This window comes from Neoarius graeffei, chromosome 27 (genome assembly GCF_027579695.1).
Source record: "Neoarius graeffei isolate fNeoGra1 chromosome 27, fNeoGra1.pri, whole genome shotgun sequence".
Classification (NCBI taxonomy): Eukaryota; Metazoa; Chordata; class Actinopteri; order Siluriformes; family Ariidae; genus Neoarius; species Neoarius graeffei.
In genome coordinates, this window is record NC_083595.1 from 27501852 (window position 1) to 27519505 (window position 17654).

Genomic DNA, 17654 nt, shown 5'->3' on the forward strand with positions numbered 1-17654 from the left:
TTTCAAAAATGTTGGGACGTTTACCACTTTGTAATGTTGCCGTTCCTTCTCACAACACTTTAAAGATGTTTCGGGACGGAAGACACCACGTGATGAAGTGTTTCAGGTGTTATTTTGTTCCATTCTTCCTGCAAGCAAGTCTTAAAAGTGTGCAATAGTATGGGATCGTCACTGTCATATGTTTTGTTTCAGAATTCACCACACATTCTCTTTTGGGGACAGATGGGACACACCCTCTTCTTCCACAGCCATGCGTTTGTAATGTGTGTAGAATGTGGTTTATTACAGAAGTGTAGGTTACCTTTGTCAAGGGCACTGACAACCCCATACCATGACAGACCCTGGCTTCTGGACTTGTTGCTGGTATCAGTCTGGATGGTCCTTTTTGACTTTGGACTGGCACACATGGTGCCAGTCCAATTTCTTACAAGTCCATTTCTTACAAAAAAAGACCTGAAATACTGATTTATCTGACCACAATACACGTTTCCACTGAGTGATGGTCCATCCCAGATGCCTCCGAGCCCAGAAAAGTCGACTGTGCTTCTGGACACAGTTAACATCAGGCTTCCTTGTTTTGCACAAGTAAGAAGGGAGCTGTGGTGTTTTATCCTTGTGCTATTTTGACCAAAGCATGTCACAGCTCCTCAGGGAACTTGTGGACGAGGTACGGTATAATAGGTCACCTTGAAAAATGATGACGACACCAGCCAGTACAATTTATTGATTTTTAATTTCTCTTATTATAAAAATCATTAAGTTCCATTTTCATTCAAAGTAGTTAAAGAACTCAAATATCTTATAATTACAATAAGAATCTCAAGACTCTGATATTATATGTTGTTCTTATTCTTATATTCTTACATTAGCTATTATACAAAAAAATGAACTGTACAGTTCAAACCTGATGCTTTTTTCTGGCCAGTAATATGAGTTTTAGTTTTTATTGTATAAATGTATTGATTGGGTGCATCAATGGGGCCAGTCACATTTCCATGGCTGAGATGGTGGTGGTTTGAGACATTTTCCCAACTTTTCACAACCTGGTGGAGCCCAATTCTGTAAAAAATAAACACACATTTACAATAACATAATGCATATTCTGGCACTGTTACCCTTATTCTCGGTTCTGCTGTTTAATAAGAGTAATATAAATTTGGACACTGGAGGACACTGTTGCCACACCGGAGTTTTGTGGGCAGCCTCTACATTAACCAGGCGTACCATATCTCAAAGGAACATTTTCCCTCCGCTGCAGAGAAGCTACCAGATTTTCCTTATTTACACCAAAATACAACGAGAATTAAAAAAAATAAATGCAGAAATATGCAGCACTGGGGTGAAAGGTGAGAGAGAACAAAAAGCTGTGGGGGAAAAAAAGTCTAATTATCAAGCAGCTCTGTACAACAAATGAACCACATTGAAATAAATAAAACAGCTTGGAGATGTCGACAGAGAATAATGTTAACAAGCAGAATAATGAACGGGGGGAAAAAAAAAGTTTTAATATCTGAATCCAATGCATATCTAATTAATGGGTAGAAAGGGAATATTCATAGGAGGGTAAATCAACTCACGGTCCAATTGTTCTTACTATAGGGTGTGTACTTCTCCTTGTGAGACAATACCATGGGAGAAAGTACAATTAGAGCAGCCAAATTTTAGTTCTGATACAATTTCAAGCTCATATGGTATGATTCTTAGTATCGTGCAAAGATTTTTTTTTTTTAAAGTGTGAGGCTCAGAGAGACACACAGAGGCTACGCCTCCTTCACCGGGACGGCTGTAAATCAGAAGACACTAGTAAAGAAAAATGTATTTTTCAGGCTGAGAAAGAAAGCCTGCCAGGTCGTTAAGAATAAAGTAGTGAGAAAATGAGTCGAAGGGAGGAGAATATCAAATTCCCTGATAAAAGGGCCTCGTCTCACCATCACTGCCAGATCACACATGTTCAGCTGTGGCTCTCCGGGCATGAGGGTCTTCTTATGCTGTTCCACTATGGTATTGATATAGCTCTGAACTTTCAGATATTCCTCAGACAGGATGCTGAGAGAGAGAGAGAGAGAGAGAGAGAGAGAGAGAGAGATGAATGTGGGGGAGGTAAAGCAAGAAATGGACCTTGCAGCATGAACAAAACCAATCATGCACATGCCGGAGCAGGGCAATCACACCGAGCCATCAATTCATCCACGCTCACATGTACACAATTACACACATACACACAATAAGGTGCTCTGAAAAGAACTGGGCTCTTCACTAAAGTCAAGGACACTCAAGCTATTGCTCACACACACACACACACACACACACACACACACACACACACACACACACACACACACAGCAGAGGACAGAGAGGGTCAGTGAAATGCCTTTAGAGCAAACACCATTAGTGTTCCACGTCACCATGTGATGCATATTAAACCGAGAAAATAAAGCCGATATCGTTTTATTACTATTTATTTGACCACAGTAATATTTTTGTCACATATATGCATGTTTAATTTGTTTTTCATTTCTTAAACTAGCATAAATCTCTCTAATTGTGTTCTGATCTTCACACACAGTTAGGCACGAAATCCCAAACGAGTTCCTCGTCATCATCCGGTGCATGCTTCATACGTACAGAGGGTTCAACATGATACCAGGGCAGAAAATATTTAATATGGCTACTGGAACAGAATTTAAAATTCAGCCACAGAAAAGTGTGATAAAGTCTCTGCTGTAAATAAACGGCATAATGTCGCTTTTTGGACACACACTGAAGTCACAAGTGGAGTGAATTTAATGAGAGCCCTATTCCTCCTTCAGGAAACGCACGAGAGGTGAATTCTGACTTTTGAAATATTCTAGTTTTCAAACAGTAGAACTTGTTTGAAAATGGAACTTCGCAAAGCATCAGTAACAAAAAACAAACATCGCTGTGTGTAAAAACATCTGAAGTATTTGGTTTTTTAATTATGAGTCCAGGTTTTTTAATACATAAAATTTTGCACCTTCCATAATTCTGTCTATAGTCTTATAAACATTCATATTCATTCAAATACTAAATATTTAAAGTAAGATGAAAGTTGTCATTAAGTGTGAGATGGGCTCCTTAATGCTGGACACACACACACACAATATGGTGGGGACCCCATTGCTCTATAAGAATTGCTGTCCTCAGTAGGACCTGTAGAGTTAATGGCCTCTTCAGACCATGAGTGTGTGACACACACACACACACACACACACACACACACACACACACACACACACACACACACACACACAGCAATTATGCTCATAATACACTGGCAGGCCGCACCTGTGTCAGCGCCACCTCCTGATTGGCCCCCAGGGAGTTTGTGTGTGTGTGTGTGCACGAGGTGAAGGGTCAATTAGCGCAATAACCCCAGGCTCAGTCCGAATCACACCTTCACTCGCAGCACTCCAGCTCTCCCCATGGGAGCACAGCCTTCCACCACACACTAACACCTGCTCCTCTACCGCGTCCTCAAGAGACGCCTCATCCTATCACTAACTGATAATGATGAGTTGGCTTATTACGCAGAAGACACAAGTCCCGAGACTGGACCACAGCTTAGGTTATAAAGGTTATATAGATTCCGTGGAACATCAAGACATGTAGCACTTGCATGATTTTTGAGGTCACACAAACATACATGATTGGATTTGATGTTCTCAGACAAAAGACTGACAGTATATTATAGAAATCAACAATAAAGCTTATAACTAACAATAAGCGTACACTAACAAAAAGCTAACAGTCTTATATAAATGTTAAGTCGTTGATGATTTGCCTGGGGGTATATTTTGTCCCCTACATTCTATGCAGTGTGGACATATTCTAGGATGTTATTAGAGGAGACACTTTAGTTAACTAAAGGCAATTCCTACCTTGGTACACAAGGAAATGGATAAATTCACAATTATTTTACAACATACCATTTTTGAAGAAGAAGAAGAACAAGAACAATATTCAACAACAACAAGCCTTTACTTGCCACACGCACACTCAAGCACAGTGAAATTTGTCCTCTGCATTTAACCCATCTGAAACAATGAACACGCATGCATACACACAAGTGAGCAATGAGCACACACACATACCCAGAGCAGTGGATGAACTATGCTACAGCACCCGGGAAGCAGTCGGGGGTTAGGTACCTTGCTCAAGGGCACTTCAGCCCAAGGTCACTCCCACAATAACCTAGCCGCATGTCTTTGGACTGTGGGGGGAAACCGGAGCACCCGGAGGAAACAGGGAGAACATGCAAACTCCACACAGAAGAAGAAAAACAACAACAAGAGGAAGCTCATCAAGCACATGAAGAAGAACAGCAGCAACAAGAGGAAGAACAACATCAAGAAGAAGAACAACAACGAGGAAGAACATCAAGCACAAGAAGAACAGCAGCAACATCAAGCAGAAGAAGAAAAGAACAACATCAAGAAGAAGAAGAAGAAGAACAACAACAACAACATCAAGTGGAAGAACAACAGCAACAAGAGGAAGAAGAACATCATCAAGCACAAGAAGAAGAAGAAGATCAAGAAGAAGAAGAAAACAACAACAAGAGGAAGAAGAAGAACAACAACAAGGGTTCCAAGCACTTTGTTCTTGGCCCCCTAATAACCACATCGCTAAAGTATTCTTCCTGAGTCGGAATGACAGTCCTAATCTGACATTTTTTCTTTTTTCACAGAACTCTTTCTGCTGATCATTAAGGGATTGCCTTCTCGGAAAAGGACACATAGCTAATACGCCATTAAATTTGTCCAAAAACTGGAAGATTACTGTCCTTATACTGTGGCAGTGATAACATTGTACCAACATATACATATGCCATATTGTAAATACATCAGCACATGTGCCTACATTGGATATATTCGCAAAAGTTTTACAATATTTTCTCTTCTGACTTATTATCTTTTAAAATATACTGACCAGGTGATTAAAAAAAAAAATTGTTTGGCTTGAACTTGCCATGAAACACCAGGCTCTGACAGAGGTACATGGCACATGCAGCAGCATCATTATTTTATCACGTTACACCCCCAAAGATGATTTGATCAAATGATCATCTCATAAATTAGAAAGATGGAAATGTAGAATGAGGCTTAATTAAGCATTCGGTTTACGGTACAGTAGATGTCAGATAGTTTGCCAAGAATGCACCTCTTTTGGAGCAGTACGGCTTATACCTTCGACTCAGACCCCATAACCACTGAATCAATAATTAACACTGGTATATTTATTTATGCCAAGCGTCCAACTGAACAAAAAAAGTGCTCTGTCAGCACAGTTCGTTAGCATCGTTCAAGCCAACAGTTTCCCCTCCGCAACCGCAGCGGCATAAATTATAACAACACCGCATGCAAATGCAGGCCTTTGATTTATAATGCATGACACCCAAGGGGCAGGGGTATTGCTCAGGTGTCACCACACTGATTAGTGATTCACAACCCCTCTGCTTCCAACACACATACATACACACCCCTTTCAAATACTCTATTGTAAAAGGGGTCTATTAAAACAAGTCTTCACCCAAACAAAACACAAACTTGCACAACAGAATGGACAAATAAAAGAAGCCCACCTCTCTCTCTCTCTCTCATGCACGTATGTAATTTTATATATATTACATTACACACACACACACACACACACACACACACACACACACACACACACACACAAGGGAATTGAGCTCAAGAGACCATCAAATACCTCTGCCCTTTCTCTCTGTGTGGAAATTGAGCAATTCAGTCAAGACTATTGATTGGAGACTGAAACGCTCGTGGGAAGCAGATGAGGCCTGAGCTGCTGGTAACATTAGCCTCAGGGCTCAAGTTTTCAACGCAGGGCGACAGGGCCACTCTGTGTGTGCAGGAGTGGGTGGGGAAGACATGAACCATGTCCAGGGACAGATTTCACCAGTCAATTGGCCTAGTTAGTATGTTTTCCTTGCCAGTACTGTGCTAACACTCAATCATCATTCACTTCCATAAAAGGCAGTATGACACCCATAATAAACACCATGTCCAATCCAGACCTGAGAGGGTTTTTAAGATGAGTGAATATGTGATACCAATTCGATTTTGTTCAAAATAAAACATCTCAAGAAAAACTATGAAAGCTGATAACAGATAAAGCATTAACAAAAACAAATTCAGTGTCCACTGAAATAACTCCGCAGTAATGGCTTGTGTTGGATGAAGCTCATGTCTATAAATGACTGTGTCAGTGCCAGAGTTCCACTAGACTGTATTGGGATATCATGGACTGAATTTTTTTGTGTTGGGATGTCATGCCGTGCCGAAGCATGTTGGAATGTTGTGTGGCGCTGAACTGTGTTGGTGTGTCGTGTGGCGCTGAACTGTGTTAGGATCCAATGTAGTGCTGAAACATGTTGGGATATAATGCGGTGCTGAACTGTGTTGGTATGTTGTGTGGCGCTGAACTGTGTTGGGATCCAATGCAGTGCTGAAACGTGCTGGGATATCATGCAATGCTGAACTGTGATGGGATGTCATGCGGTGCTGAACTGTGATGGGATGTCATGCGGTGCTGAACTGTGATGGGATGTCATGCAGTGCTGAACTGTGATGGGATGTCATGCGGTGTTAAACTGTGTTGGGGTGTCATGCAATGGTGAACTGTGTTGGGATGTCGTGCGGTGTTAAACTGTGTTGGGATGTCATGCAATGGTGAACTGTGATGGGATGTCATGCAGTGCTGAACTGTGTTGGGATACTAAACTTAGTATATAGTCATACTAAACTGTGTTGGGCTGTCGTGTGGTGCTGAACTGTGTTGGGACATCATACCGAACTGTGTTGGAATGTTGTGCGGTGCCCAACTATGTCGGGACGCCTTGAGGTGCCCAACTGTGTCAGGATGTCGTGAGGTACCCAACTGTGTGGGGATGTTGTGCCATGCCCAACTGTGTGGGGATGTCGCGCCGAACTGTGCTGGGATGTAATGCAGTGCTGAACTGGGTTGGGATGTAATGTTGTGCCGAACTGTGTTGGGACGTTGTGCGGTGCCCAACTGTGTGGGGATGTCGCACCAAACTGAGTTGGGATATACTGCGGTGCTGAACTGTGTTGGGATGTAATGCTGTGCTGAACTGCGTTTGGATGTAATGTTGTACTGAACTGCGTTGGGATGTAATGTTGTGCTGAACTGCGTTGGGATGTAATGTTGTGCCGAACTGTGTTGGGACATCATGCCAAACTGTGTCAAAATGTTGTGCGGTGCCAAACTGTGTCGGGACGTCGTGAGGTGCCCAACTGTGTTGGGACGTCGTCAGGTGCCCAACTGTGTGGGAATGTCGTGCCGAACTGTGTTGGGATGTAATGCGGTGCCGAACTGCGTTGGGATGTAATGTTGTGCCAAACTGTGTTGGGATGTAATGTTGTGCCAAACTGTGTTGGGATGTAATGTTGTGCCGAACTGTTTTGGGACATCATGCCGAACTGTGTTGGAACATTGTGTGGTGCCCAACTGTGTGGGGATGTTGCACCGAACTGAGTTGGGATGTAATGCGGTGCTGAACTGTGTTGGGATGTAATGTTGTGCCGAACTGTGTTGGGACATCATGCCAAACTGTGTCGGAATGTTGTGCGGTGCCCAACTGTGTCGGGACATCGTGAGGTACCCAACTGTGTGGGAATGTCGCGCCAAACTGTGTTGGGATGTAATGCGGTGCTGAACTGCGTTGGGATGTCATGCAGTGCTGAACTGCGTTGGGACGCCGTGCCGAACCGTGTAGGGATGTTGTGTGAATTGCGCTGGGATATCATGTGGTGCCAAACTGCGTTGGGATGTCATGCAATGCTGAACTGTAATGGGATGTCATACGGTGCTGAACTGTGATGGGATGTCATACTAAACTGTGATGGGATGTCATGCAATGCTGAACTGTGATGGGATGTCATGCAATGCTGAACTGCGATGGGATGTCGTGCGGTGCTGAACTGTGATGGGATGTCAGGCGGTGCTGAACTGTGATGGTATGTCATGCAATGCTGAACTGTGATGGGATGTCATACTAAACTGTGTTCGGATGTCGTGCGGTGTTGAACTGTGTTGGGATGTCATGCAATGCTGAACTGTGATGGGATGTCATACAATGCTGAACTGTGATGGGATGTCATGCGGTGCCCAACTGTGTGGGGATGTCGCACCGAACTGAGTTGGGATATACTGCGGTGCTGAACTGCGGTGGGATGTAATGCTGTGCTGAACTGTGTTGGGATGTAATGTTGTGCCGAACTGTGTTGGGACATCATGCCGAACTGTGTCGGAATGTTGTGAGGTGCCCAACTGTGTGGGAATGTCGCGCCAAACTGTGTTGGGATGTAATGCGGTGCCGAACTGTGTTGGGATGTAATGCGGTGCCGAACTGTGTTGGGATGTAATGTTGTGCCGAACTGTGTTGGGATGTAATGTTGTGCCGAACTGTGTTGGGATGTAAGTTGTGCCGAACTGTGTTGGGACATCATGCCGAACTGTGTTGGGACATTGTGCGGTGCCCAACTGTGTGGGGATGTCGCACCGAACTGAGTTGGGATGTAATGCGGTGCTGAACTGTGTTGGGATGTAATGTTGTGCTGAACAGTGTTGGGACATCATGCCGAACTGTGTCGGAATGTTGTGCGGTGCCCAACTGTGTCAGGACATCGTGAGGTGCCCAACTGTGTGGGAATGTCGCGCCAAACTGTGTTGGGATGTAATGCGGTGCTGAACTGCGTTGGGATGTCATGCAGTGCTGAACTGCGTTGGGACGCCGTGCCGAACCGTGTAGGGATGTCGTGTGAATTGCGCTGGGATATCATGCGGTGCCAAACTGCATTGGGATGTCATGCTGTGCTGAACTGTGATGGGATGTCATACTAAACTGTGATGGGATGTCATGCAATGCTGAACTGTGATGGGATGTCATGCGGTGCTGAACTGCGATGGGATGTCGTGCGGTGCTGAACTGCGATAGGATGTCATGCGGTGCTGAACTGCGATGGGATGTTATGCGGTGCTGAACTGTGATGGGATGTCATGCGGTGCTGAACTGTGATAGGATGTCATGCGGTGCTGAACTGCGATGGGATGTCGTGCGGTGCTGAACTGTGATGGGATGTCATACTAAACTGTGTTAGGATGTTGTGCGGTGTTGAACTGTGTTGGGATGTCATGCGGTGCTGAACTGTGATGGGATGTCATGCGGTGCTGAACTGTGATGGGATGTCATGCGGTGCTGAACTGTGTTGGGATGTTGTGCTGAACTGTGTTGGGATGTCATGCAATGCTGAACTGTGATGGGATGTCATGTGGTGTTGAACTGTGATGGGATACTAAACTTAGTATATAGTCATACTAAACTGTGTTGGGATGTAATGTTGTGCCGAACTGTGTTGGGATGTAATGTTGTGCCAAACCGTGTTGGGACATCATGCTGAACTGTGCCGGGAAGTCGTGTGGTGCCCAACTGTGTTGGGACATCATGCCGAACTGTGTGGGGACGCCGTGAGGTGCCCAACTGTGTGGGGACGTCGTTCCGTGCCCAACTGTGTGGGGACGTCGTTCCGTGCCCAACTGTGTGGGGACGTCGTTCCGTGCCCAACTGTGTGGGGACGTCGTTCCGTGCCCAACTGTGTGGGGATGTCGCGCCGAACTGCGTTGGGACATCATGCGATGCTGAACTGCGTTGGGACGCCATGCAGTGCTGAACTGCGTTGGGACGCCATGCAGTGCTGAACTGCGTTGGGACGCCATGCAGTGCTGAACTGCGTTGGGACGCCATGCAGTGCTGAACTGCGTTGGGACGCCATGCAGTGCTGAACTGCGTTGGGACGCCATGCAGTGCTGAACTGCGTTGGGACGCCATGCAGTGCTGAACTGCGTTGGGACGCCATGCAGTGCTGAACTGCGTTGGGACGCCATGCAGTGCCAAACCGTGTAGGGAGGTTGTGTGAATTGCGCTGGGATATCATGTGGTGCCAAACTGCGTTGGGATGTCATGTCATGCCAAACAGTGTGGGGATGTCGTGCCGAACTGTGTTGGGATGGCATGTGATGCTGAACTGTGTTGGGATGTCGTGCCAAATTGCGTTAGGATGTTGTGTCATGCCGAACTGTGTGGAGATGTCATGCCACGCCGAACTGTGTGGGGACGTCGTGCCATGAGAATTGCGCTGGGATATCATGTGGTGCCGAACTGTGTGGGGATGTTGTGCCGAACTGTGTTGAGATGTGCTGTAATGAACTATTGGTCAAGGCTCTGTTAGGATGTGCTGAATTATACTGGGATGTCCCAAACTGTGTTGATCCATATTGTGCTCAGTGGTGTTGAAGCAATGGCGTTTTCAACTGTGTTGGTCAGTTCTGTGCTGAATTGCATTAGACTGAGCTGTGTTGGGTTGTGCTAGACACTCAAGTTTGGCATTAGTTTGAGCAGTGTTTGAATGCCTTGCATTAAATTCTCTTTATCTATACAGCGTTAAATTGTGATGATCTGTGTTGTGTTGGGTTGTGCTGTGCTTTGCTGTGTTGGGAAGGACTGGAAGTGTGTGTGTGTTCAGTCAGGCTCTACATCATCTTAAGTGGCTCTTTTAGGTAAAGACTGAGATTAATGAACACAGAGTGTGGCAAGAAGGTGGGAGAGAGAGTCAAAAGCAGCACAAAGGCGCTTCCAACACACACACACAAAGAATGGCAAGGGTTAAATTGTGACACTAGACGAACACCTTCTGAAAGCCAAATAAATTATACAGTGTTCCACACAGCTATTGATTTCTTTGGAGAATCTCTTTTCTCCCCCTTACTTGAGTCCAGTGAAGCAAAAAAGGATGGAGAGATCAAAAACAACATTAATGTTTAATTATTCCATCTCGCTTTGAGAGAGAGAGAGAGAGAGAGAGAGAGAGAGCAGAAATAGGGGGATGGGGTGGCTGAGGGTGGAAAAAAGAGAAAGAGGGGAGGAGGAGGAGAAAGAACAGAGGAAAGACGATGGTTGAAAAAGGGGAGGGAGGTGGGGAGAGAGAGAGAGAGAGAGAGAGAGAGAAAATGGGAGCAAGTCTGTTGAGGGTATGAGATTCCTTTACAAGATAAAAGGAGAGTTGTATATAGGAGAGGAGAGAGAGAGAGAGAGAGAGAGAGAGAAGCACAGAGGACAGATAAAGAGTGTGTGAGAGAGAGAGAGAGAGAGATAGATGAAGTGAGTGAGACAGACAGAAAGAGAGGCAGGCCATGGGGATTTCAATAGCCTGAGGGCCAAAAGGCTAATCCAACTGACAACAAGCAAATAAAGGCAAATAAAGCTAGATCAAGCTGGCTCTGTCAATAAACACACAAGAGCTTCCACATCACAAACAAAGGTTTTTTTTGTTGCTGTTGTTTTATTTTTAATAGCTGAAATGACAATAATAATTATTATGACCCCTCCTTTAATTTGAAAACAATTTAGCATTCTACACGCATGTTTCTGCAGACTTGTTTTTTTGCAAGTCCATGACCACAGGAGTGTCCATTAATCAGTGCCTCCTTCCGGCTCCCAGTGGCACCACGACAATTTGTCTTAGAATTTTATTCAGCAGCTCGTGCACATGCAGATAGTGATCTTTTAAGGTGCTGTTTGCAATCACGAAAAGACCCGTTTAATCAGCCTCCCTTGGAGCGTGCAGATCAATCTGGATCCGTATCGATTGGACAGATTCAGACTCGCACTCCTCCTCCTCCTCCTCTCCTTTCAGCAGGCGGCACTGAGCCGAGGCAGACAAACAAGTCAGAGAGTGCAGGGATGATACCAAAGACCTCCATCACCGTTAATGTCAGCACGTCTTAGAGCAAATGCTGAAAGATGCTCGGAGTACTGAAGGCCAGTGTCTATAGTAGGTTCAAAAATCCCACTATAGTACTGGTGATTGTCATCTAATTTAATAAAACTCAAACAAACATCATTCCAGACTCACAACAATTACTACTGATTTTTTTTTCTCTACATTTTAAATTCAGAAACAGTTTCTGCAGAAACTGCTTTTTTTTTTTTTAAATTGATTTTAATTATTATTTTTTTAAATCTATCAATCAAGCAATAAAACGACTGGTTAGCGGTGCCTAAAATTTTCTACCCCCTTCATAAATCCCAACAAAGCTACATTTGTGTAAAAACACACAACTTTTATGTTGCCTCACCGAAATACAATAAACTATTCTTAAAATGTCCATATTTTGTTCATTCATGATCTTATACAGTATCTTTAGAAAACAGAGTGCTAATTCTTGTTACACCCATGATAGAAATAGTCATGGAACCCATGTGTAAAGCAAAAAAGAGGAAATCTGCAGAGTGTAAACACTCAAATACACTACTGTTAGATTAAAAGTACAAGTGTTGAGCGTGTTGTGCATCACAAGGCATTTACATGTTAATGGAGTGATCATTTTAGTTTACTTTCAAGTTAATCAAAGGTTTTTCTCAAACAGTGCCTTTATTGCAATATGGGTGCAATTGATTACACCATTTTCATTCAATCCTTATAAACCTACTAAGCCTGCAATTGCTTCAGGCCAGTTTCTCAACACCGATACAACACGAAACACATCCATTACTCTACTGAAAAGGGCTTCATGTGTATTGGCAAGAAATTCCATGTGGGAGCTGAATGACTGATGAAAGTACTGAACTCTTCACAGCTCTGAACTGCACAAAGCAGTAAAGGGTTTGTCAGGATGGTAAACAGTATGAGAAGGGGTAGGATCATGCGTATAGGTCATGTTATAGCGGAGCTCCCTGTGCAAAGTACACGGAGCGGAGCTCCACACTTAAGAGAGTATGTGACACCTCACCGAATCCAGGGACGCATGTCGGCCGAAACGAATCCGAGATAATCGCAAAAGAAGCATGTTTTTTCGAAATTTGTGATCTTCGTTTTTTTCCATCATGTGCAAGTTGAGATCTTGAAGAATGCAATCAGTATTTCAGATAATAGATTGTTTTGTTGGAAAAGCATACATTTTTTGTTGCAAATTGTCTCGTTTTTATCAGGACTGTAGCCTGCTGGGGGGTGTGGGTAAATTACCATATGGGCCATTCACGTGACGATTTAAGTCCTTTGTTTTTTTTTTTCGCGAATCAGCTGTATGATACGAGCTGAGCTCATGGCTACTTAAGCTGCATACAGGCATGTAATGCCGCTTTTCCACTACAAACGCGGCTGAGTCGGGCTGAGCCGTGCCGTGCTGAGTCGGGCTGAGCGGGGCTGTTGGAGTTGCATTTCGACTACAACCACGCTGAACCGTGCTGGCTGGAAGTGGGTGGACACATTGGGTGGAGTTAGCGAAAGTGGGTGGACGTCATGTGATGTCGTTAAGCAGCGCAAACAGTGACATCAGTGAGCTTTTAAGCAGTAGTCTCACGACCCGAATAGTAAACAATAAACATGGAGGACATGGAGTCGTTAGTGTTGCTGGTCTTGGTGCTGTGGCTTGTTGTCACCGACAACGCGGACAGATACTGGCAAGAGCATATAGATGAGGCGAGGCGCATAAGGCTTCAGAAATTCTCGTAATTTGTAACTCTTCTTCTTCCGGGTTTACGGTGTTTACAGATCCCAGCGCGCTCGCGGGGCGTGTGTGGGCATGTGAGGACACTCCTCCTCACCAATCAGTGCACAGGGGAGTGTCTGCTCACGCCCCCAGCCTCACTCGGCTCGCTTTGGCTCGCTTCAGCCCCACTCCAAAACGGTGTGAGTTTTAGGGGCTAAGCAGGGCTGAAGCGAGCTGAGTCGTGCTGGTTTTTGGTAGTCGAAACGCGAGCCGTGTCGGGCTGAAGTGAGCTGAAGCGAGCTGAAGTGAGCTGAAAAAGGGTAGTGGAAAAGGGCCATAATTTCACTATGGAATGAGCAAGCTAAACAGAGTTAAATCTAAAATCCAGTGCTTATTTTATTTTAATTTTGCTTTTTTAAAAAAAACTAGATAGAACTCGACACCAACGGCGTCGATGGGGATGCCTCCGCCCGGTAGACTACACGCCTTATTAAGTTGTGATCTGGGGATGGACATTTGACCTCACAGTAATCTTGACCTGGTGAAATTACTTGTGTCAGCCTTGGAGATATTGTGTTCACAAGGTTTTCGGACAGACATTTGACCTCACAGTGATCTTGACCTTCGACCTTTTGATCTCAAAATCTAATCAGTTCATGTTTGTCCCAAAGCGCACAAATGGTGAAAGTTTGGTGAAATTCCTTTCATTAGCCTTTGAGATATCGTGTTCACAAGGTTTCAGGACGGACAACCCGAAAACATAATGCCTCCTGCACCTTACGGTGGCGGAGGCATAAAAATAACATGGGATTATTTACTAACACATTTTATAGAAAATATTCACGACGGTTTCATATAAAACTAGTTAAAGCTAGACGGCCTTTTGATTTCATAAAGCTGGCGAAATTTAGTTCCCTCTGAAATTTGGTCATTGTGATATATGTTTATTTCTGTAATATCTCAAAAAATAAATAAATAAATAATTTAGATCATTCTGTGGCTGGGAAGTTCTTTAATTTGAGGGGATTCCCGAGCAAATAGTGTGCATGAAATCGCTCGCTTCGTACAGTTAAAGGTCATAGGCAACGGTCGGAGATGAAATGTAGAATATCAACTTTATTGTCCAGAAGAACGACCCAAAAAGCGAATTCAATCTTCCTGGTGTCTAATTTGCACCCTAAAATTGAATAAAACGGTTAAAATATACTGGTTTGCGCAAGTTCCGAAGGTTTGTTTACATCTCACTTATGCGCACTTTCACCACCAGGGGGCCGTCGTCGTGACGTCATTTAAGCCAAACAGAGCGGGAGCAGCTCTGTGTTGACTTGCAAACCGAGCACACGTGTACAGATTTTGGATGTGTAAAACGTCTGAAAGCGATGGCGATTTTGAAGCAGGAAGTCTCCAAATTGAATATCGAGAGGTGAAACCATATATACTACCGTTCAAAAGTTTGGGGTCACTTTGAAATGTCCTTATTTTTGAAAGAAAAGCACTGTTCTTTTCAATGAAGATCACGTTAAACTAATCAGAAATCCACTCTATACATTGCTAATGTGGTAAATGACTATTCTAGCTGCAAATGTGTGGTTTTTGGTGCAATATCTCCATAGGTGTATAGAGGCCCATTTCCAGCAACTCTCACTCCAGTGTTCTAATGGTACAATGTGTTTGCTCATTGCCTCAGAAGGCTAATGGATGATTAGAAAACCCTTGTACAATCATGTTAGCACAGCTGAAAACAGTTGAGCTCTTTAGAGAAGCTATAAAACTGACCTTCCTTTGAGCAGATTGAGTTTCTGGAGCATCACATTTGTGGGGTCAATTAAATGCTCAAAATGGCCAGAAAAATTTCTTGACTATATTTTCTATTCATTTCACAACTTATGGTGGTAAATAAAAGTGTGACTTTTCATGGAAAACACAAAATTGTCTGGGTGACCCCAAACTTTTGAATGGTAGTGTATGTATGAGCCTGTGGCCGATGTGAAGCAATCTGTGAATGTGCCTCACTGGTTTGACCGTGCAGCCTCGGAATTGGACAGCGACTCGGTCGACTCTGATCACACACACACACACACAATCCCTGTAATAGAACGTGGATTCGTTTATATTGCTAATATAATTTATTGCTAATATTAATACAAGCATTATAGCCTACTCTAAACAAGGAAATATCCCTTTTGTCTCATTTACACAATGATTGTACAGGATCCCTCAGGATTCTTTACTTGAAAAATTGCAAGCAAAGGTAAAAATGTTTACCTCCAATCTTCTCCTTTTTGCTTTCTGCATTGCTGGTCCGTTTCTTCTTTAACTGCTTGCTTTTGTGCTCGAATTTTGTTGGAACAGCGTCAGGTTTGAGCCTTCTCTGTCCAACACTGACACCTAAACTCTCCAACAGATGGGGATTCTTCAAAAATGAATCCCTCTCGAAGTGATCGGAGCATAGAGCGGCGCATTTACCCGGTTGCTAACCCTCTCGCTTCACACGCACAATCCACTCTCTCTGCCTCTTCTCCTCTTTTGGAAAACAGTAAAAATTTCTTCCTGAACCGGTCCCATTGTTACAGTTCACTGCACAACAATAAGGCATGGTTTTTTTTTGTTGAAATTCCCGAATGCACGTCTGTAATCAAGCCGGACGGCAATGAAAATACTCAAGTGGACTCAGCTCAAGAGGTTTGTTTGGCTTAAATGACGTCACGCGCCGAGTGGTCACAGAAATAGTCAACAGAAATTCGCCACGATCCGCGCTAACTTATTTTAATTATTACTTATCAACAGTACTTCTTGGGACCAGAAGAAAATTACAGAGGGTTTTTTAACATATAAAGTTTCAAATGTGCATAAAATTAAAACCGTTGCCTATGAGCTTTAAGCAGACAGAGGAAGTCCATGTGCGCATGCACAGGTTTATCTTCTTCTTCTTGCTGGCATCCACAGTGTTGCATTACTGCCATCTACAGATTTACCTTTGACCATACACTGACAGTTACATCATTCTGTCACTAAATGAACAGCTGATCACACCAAGGTGCTCGCTGACCACCAATATTTATTAGTTTGGTCCTGAGTTTCCTTTCCTTCGCAACATAATGTCTTTTCTTCTTGCTTTCCATTACTGTAGTCGGTCTTTCACGTTTCATTCATGTCCTCCATTATCCTCTCCTGTTTCAAATTTGTATCCCACAATGCGTGAACGGGGAAAGCCCACCACATGATGCATAATGTAATATCTTGTATTGTGTCATGGTGAAGCAGGAAAAAAATAGCGGAGAATTTAGGGCCACATGGCCCTAAATTCATTAATTGTTCTATTTTTTAAAAAGCCTAATAAAATTGGAAGTCTGTGATTCGAATTCAGTAGCTTTTGGTCCACTAAACAAAAATAATTGGGTGTCAGGGGAAATTCTTTTTATGACCTACATTTGAAAAATTTGAAAGGCAGTCTACCTTTAAAACAGTTTTATTAGTCCACTAACTTGTTAGACAGCTGATAGTTTGTTATGTAAGGGCGAAAGACGGATGCAAGTGCAGGAAGAGTTTCATTGAAAGCACGCTAGTAAACAGATCCAAAATGCAGACAAAGGCAGAGTTGAAAAACAGACCATGGTTGAGTGAGGAACAGACAGGATATCAGAGGGAATACAATACTCTCAGTTCAAAAACACAGACAGGGTCAAAACCAGAAAAGTGATACAAAATACAAGGCTTGGTAATGTCGGATGCAGGGTACAGAGCGTATACTTCACAAAATCTGAGTCCTTATATGTATGCACTGTGATTGCGCTCTCATCAGGAACAGGTGCAGGGTAATGAGTCCTAATGGTGCTGTGCGCTCTGAGCTCCAACATGTGTGGACGTGACCGTTGTAACCAGACAACTGTTTGACAGATCAAGTTTGATATTCGTTCGTAACTATATAGTAATGATGTAAAGTGAAAGTGCTGTCCATCAGGCACCCAGCAGTGTCACACCATAATAAATGTCGTAGTGTTGCTTCTGGTGCATGGCATGTGGTGTCAAAGAAAGGAATAAATATGTATTCGTAACTATGATGCGCATCTCATTATTGGTTTCACTGTCACAAGAAAGAAAA

At 43.6% G+C, this 17654-nt stretch overlaps 1 protein-coding gene across 1 annotated transcript in view; it reads right to left on the bottom strand.

The window, feature by feature from the left end:
* Window positions 1–714: 714 nt before the first annotated feature.
* The window catches only part of galns (galactosamine (N-acetyl)-6-sulfatase), a 103164-nt gene continuing 86224 nt past the window's right edge, over window positions 715–17654 (bottom strand). Inside the window, exons 13-14 of the mRNA XM_060911891.1 lie at window positions 1929–2046; window positions 715–1059 (exon numbers count right to left, since the gene is read on the bottom strand). Of these exons, the coding sequence (XP_060767874.1) occupies window positions 973–1059; window positions 1929–2046 (205 nt within the window). The 3' untranslated portion in view covers window positions 715–972. The remainder of the gene's footprint in view (window positions 1060–1928; window positions 2047–17654) is intronic.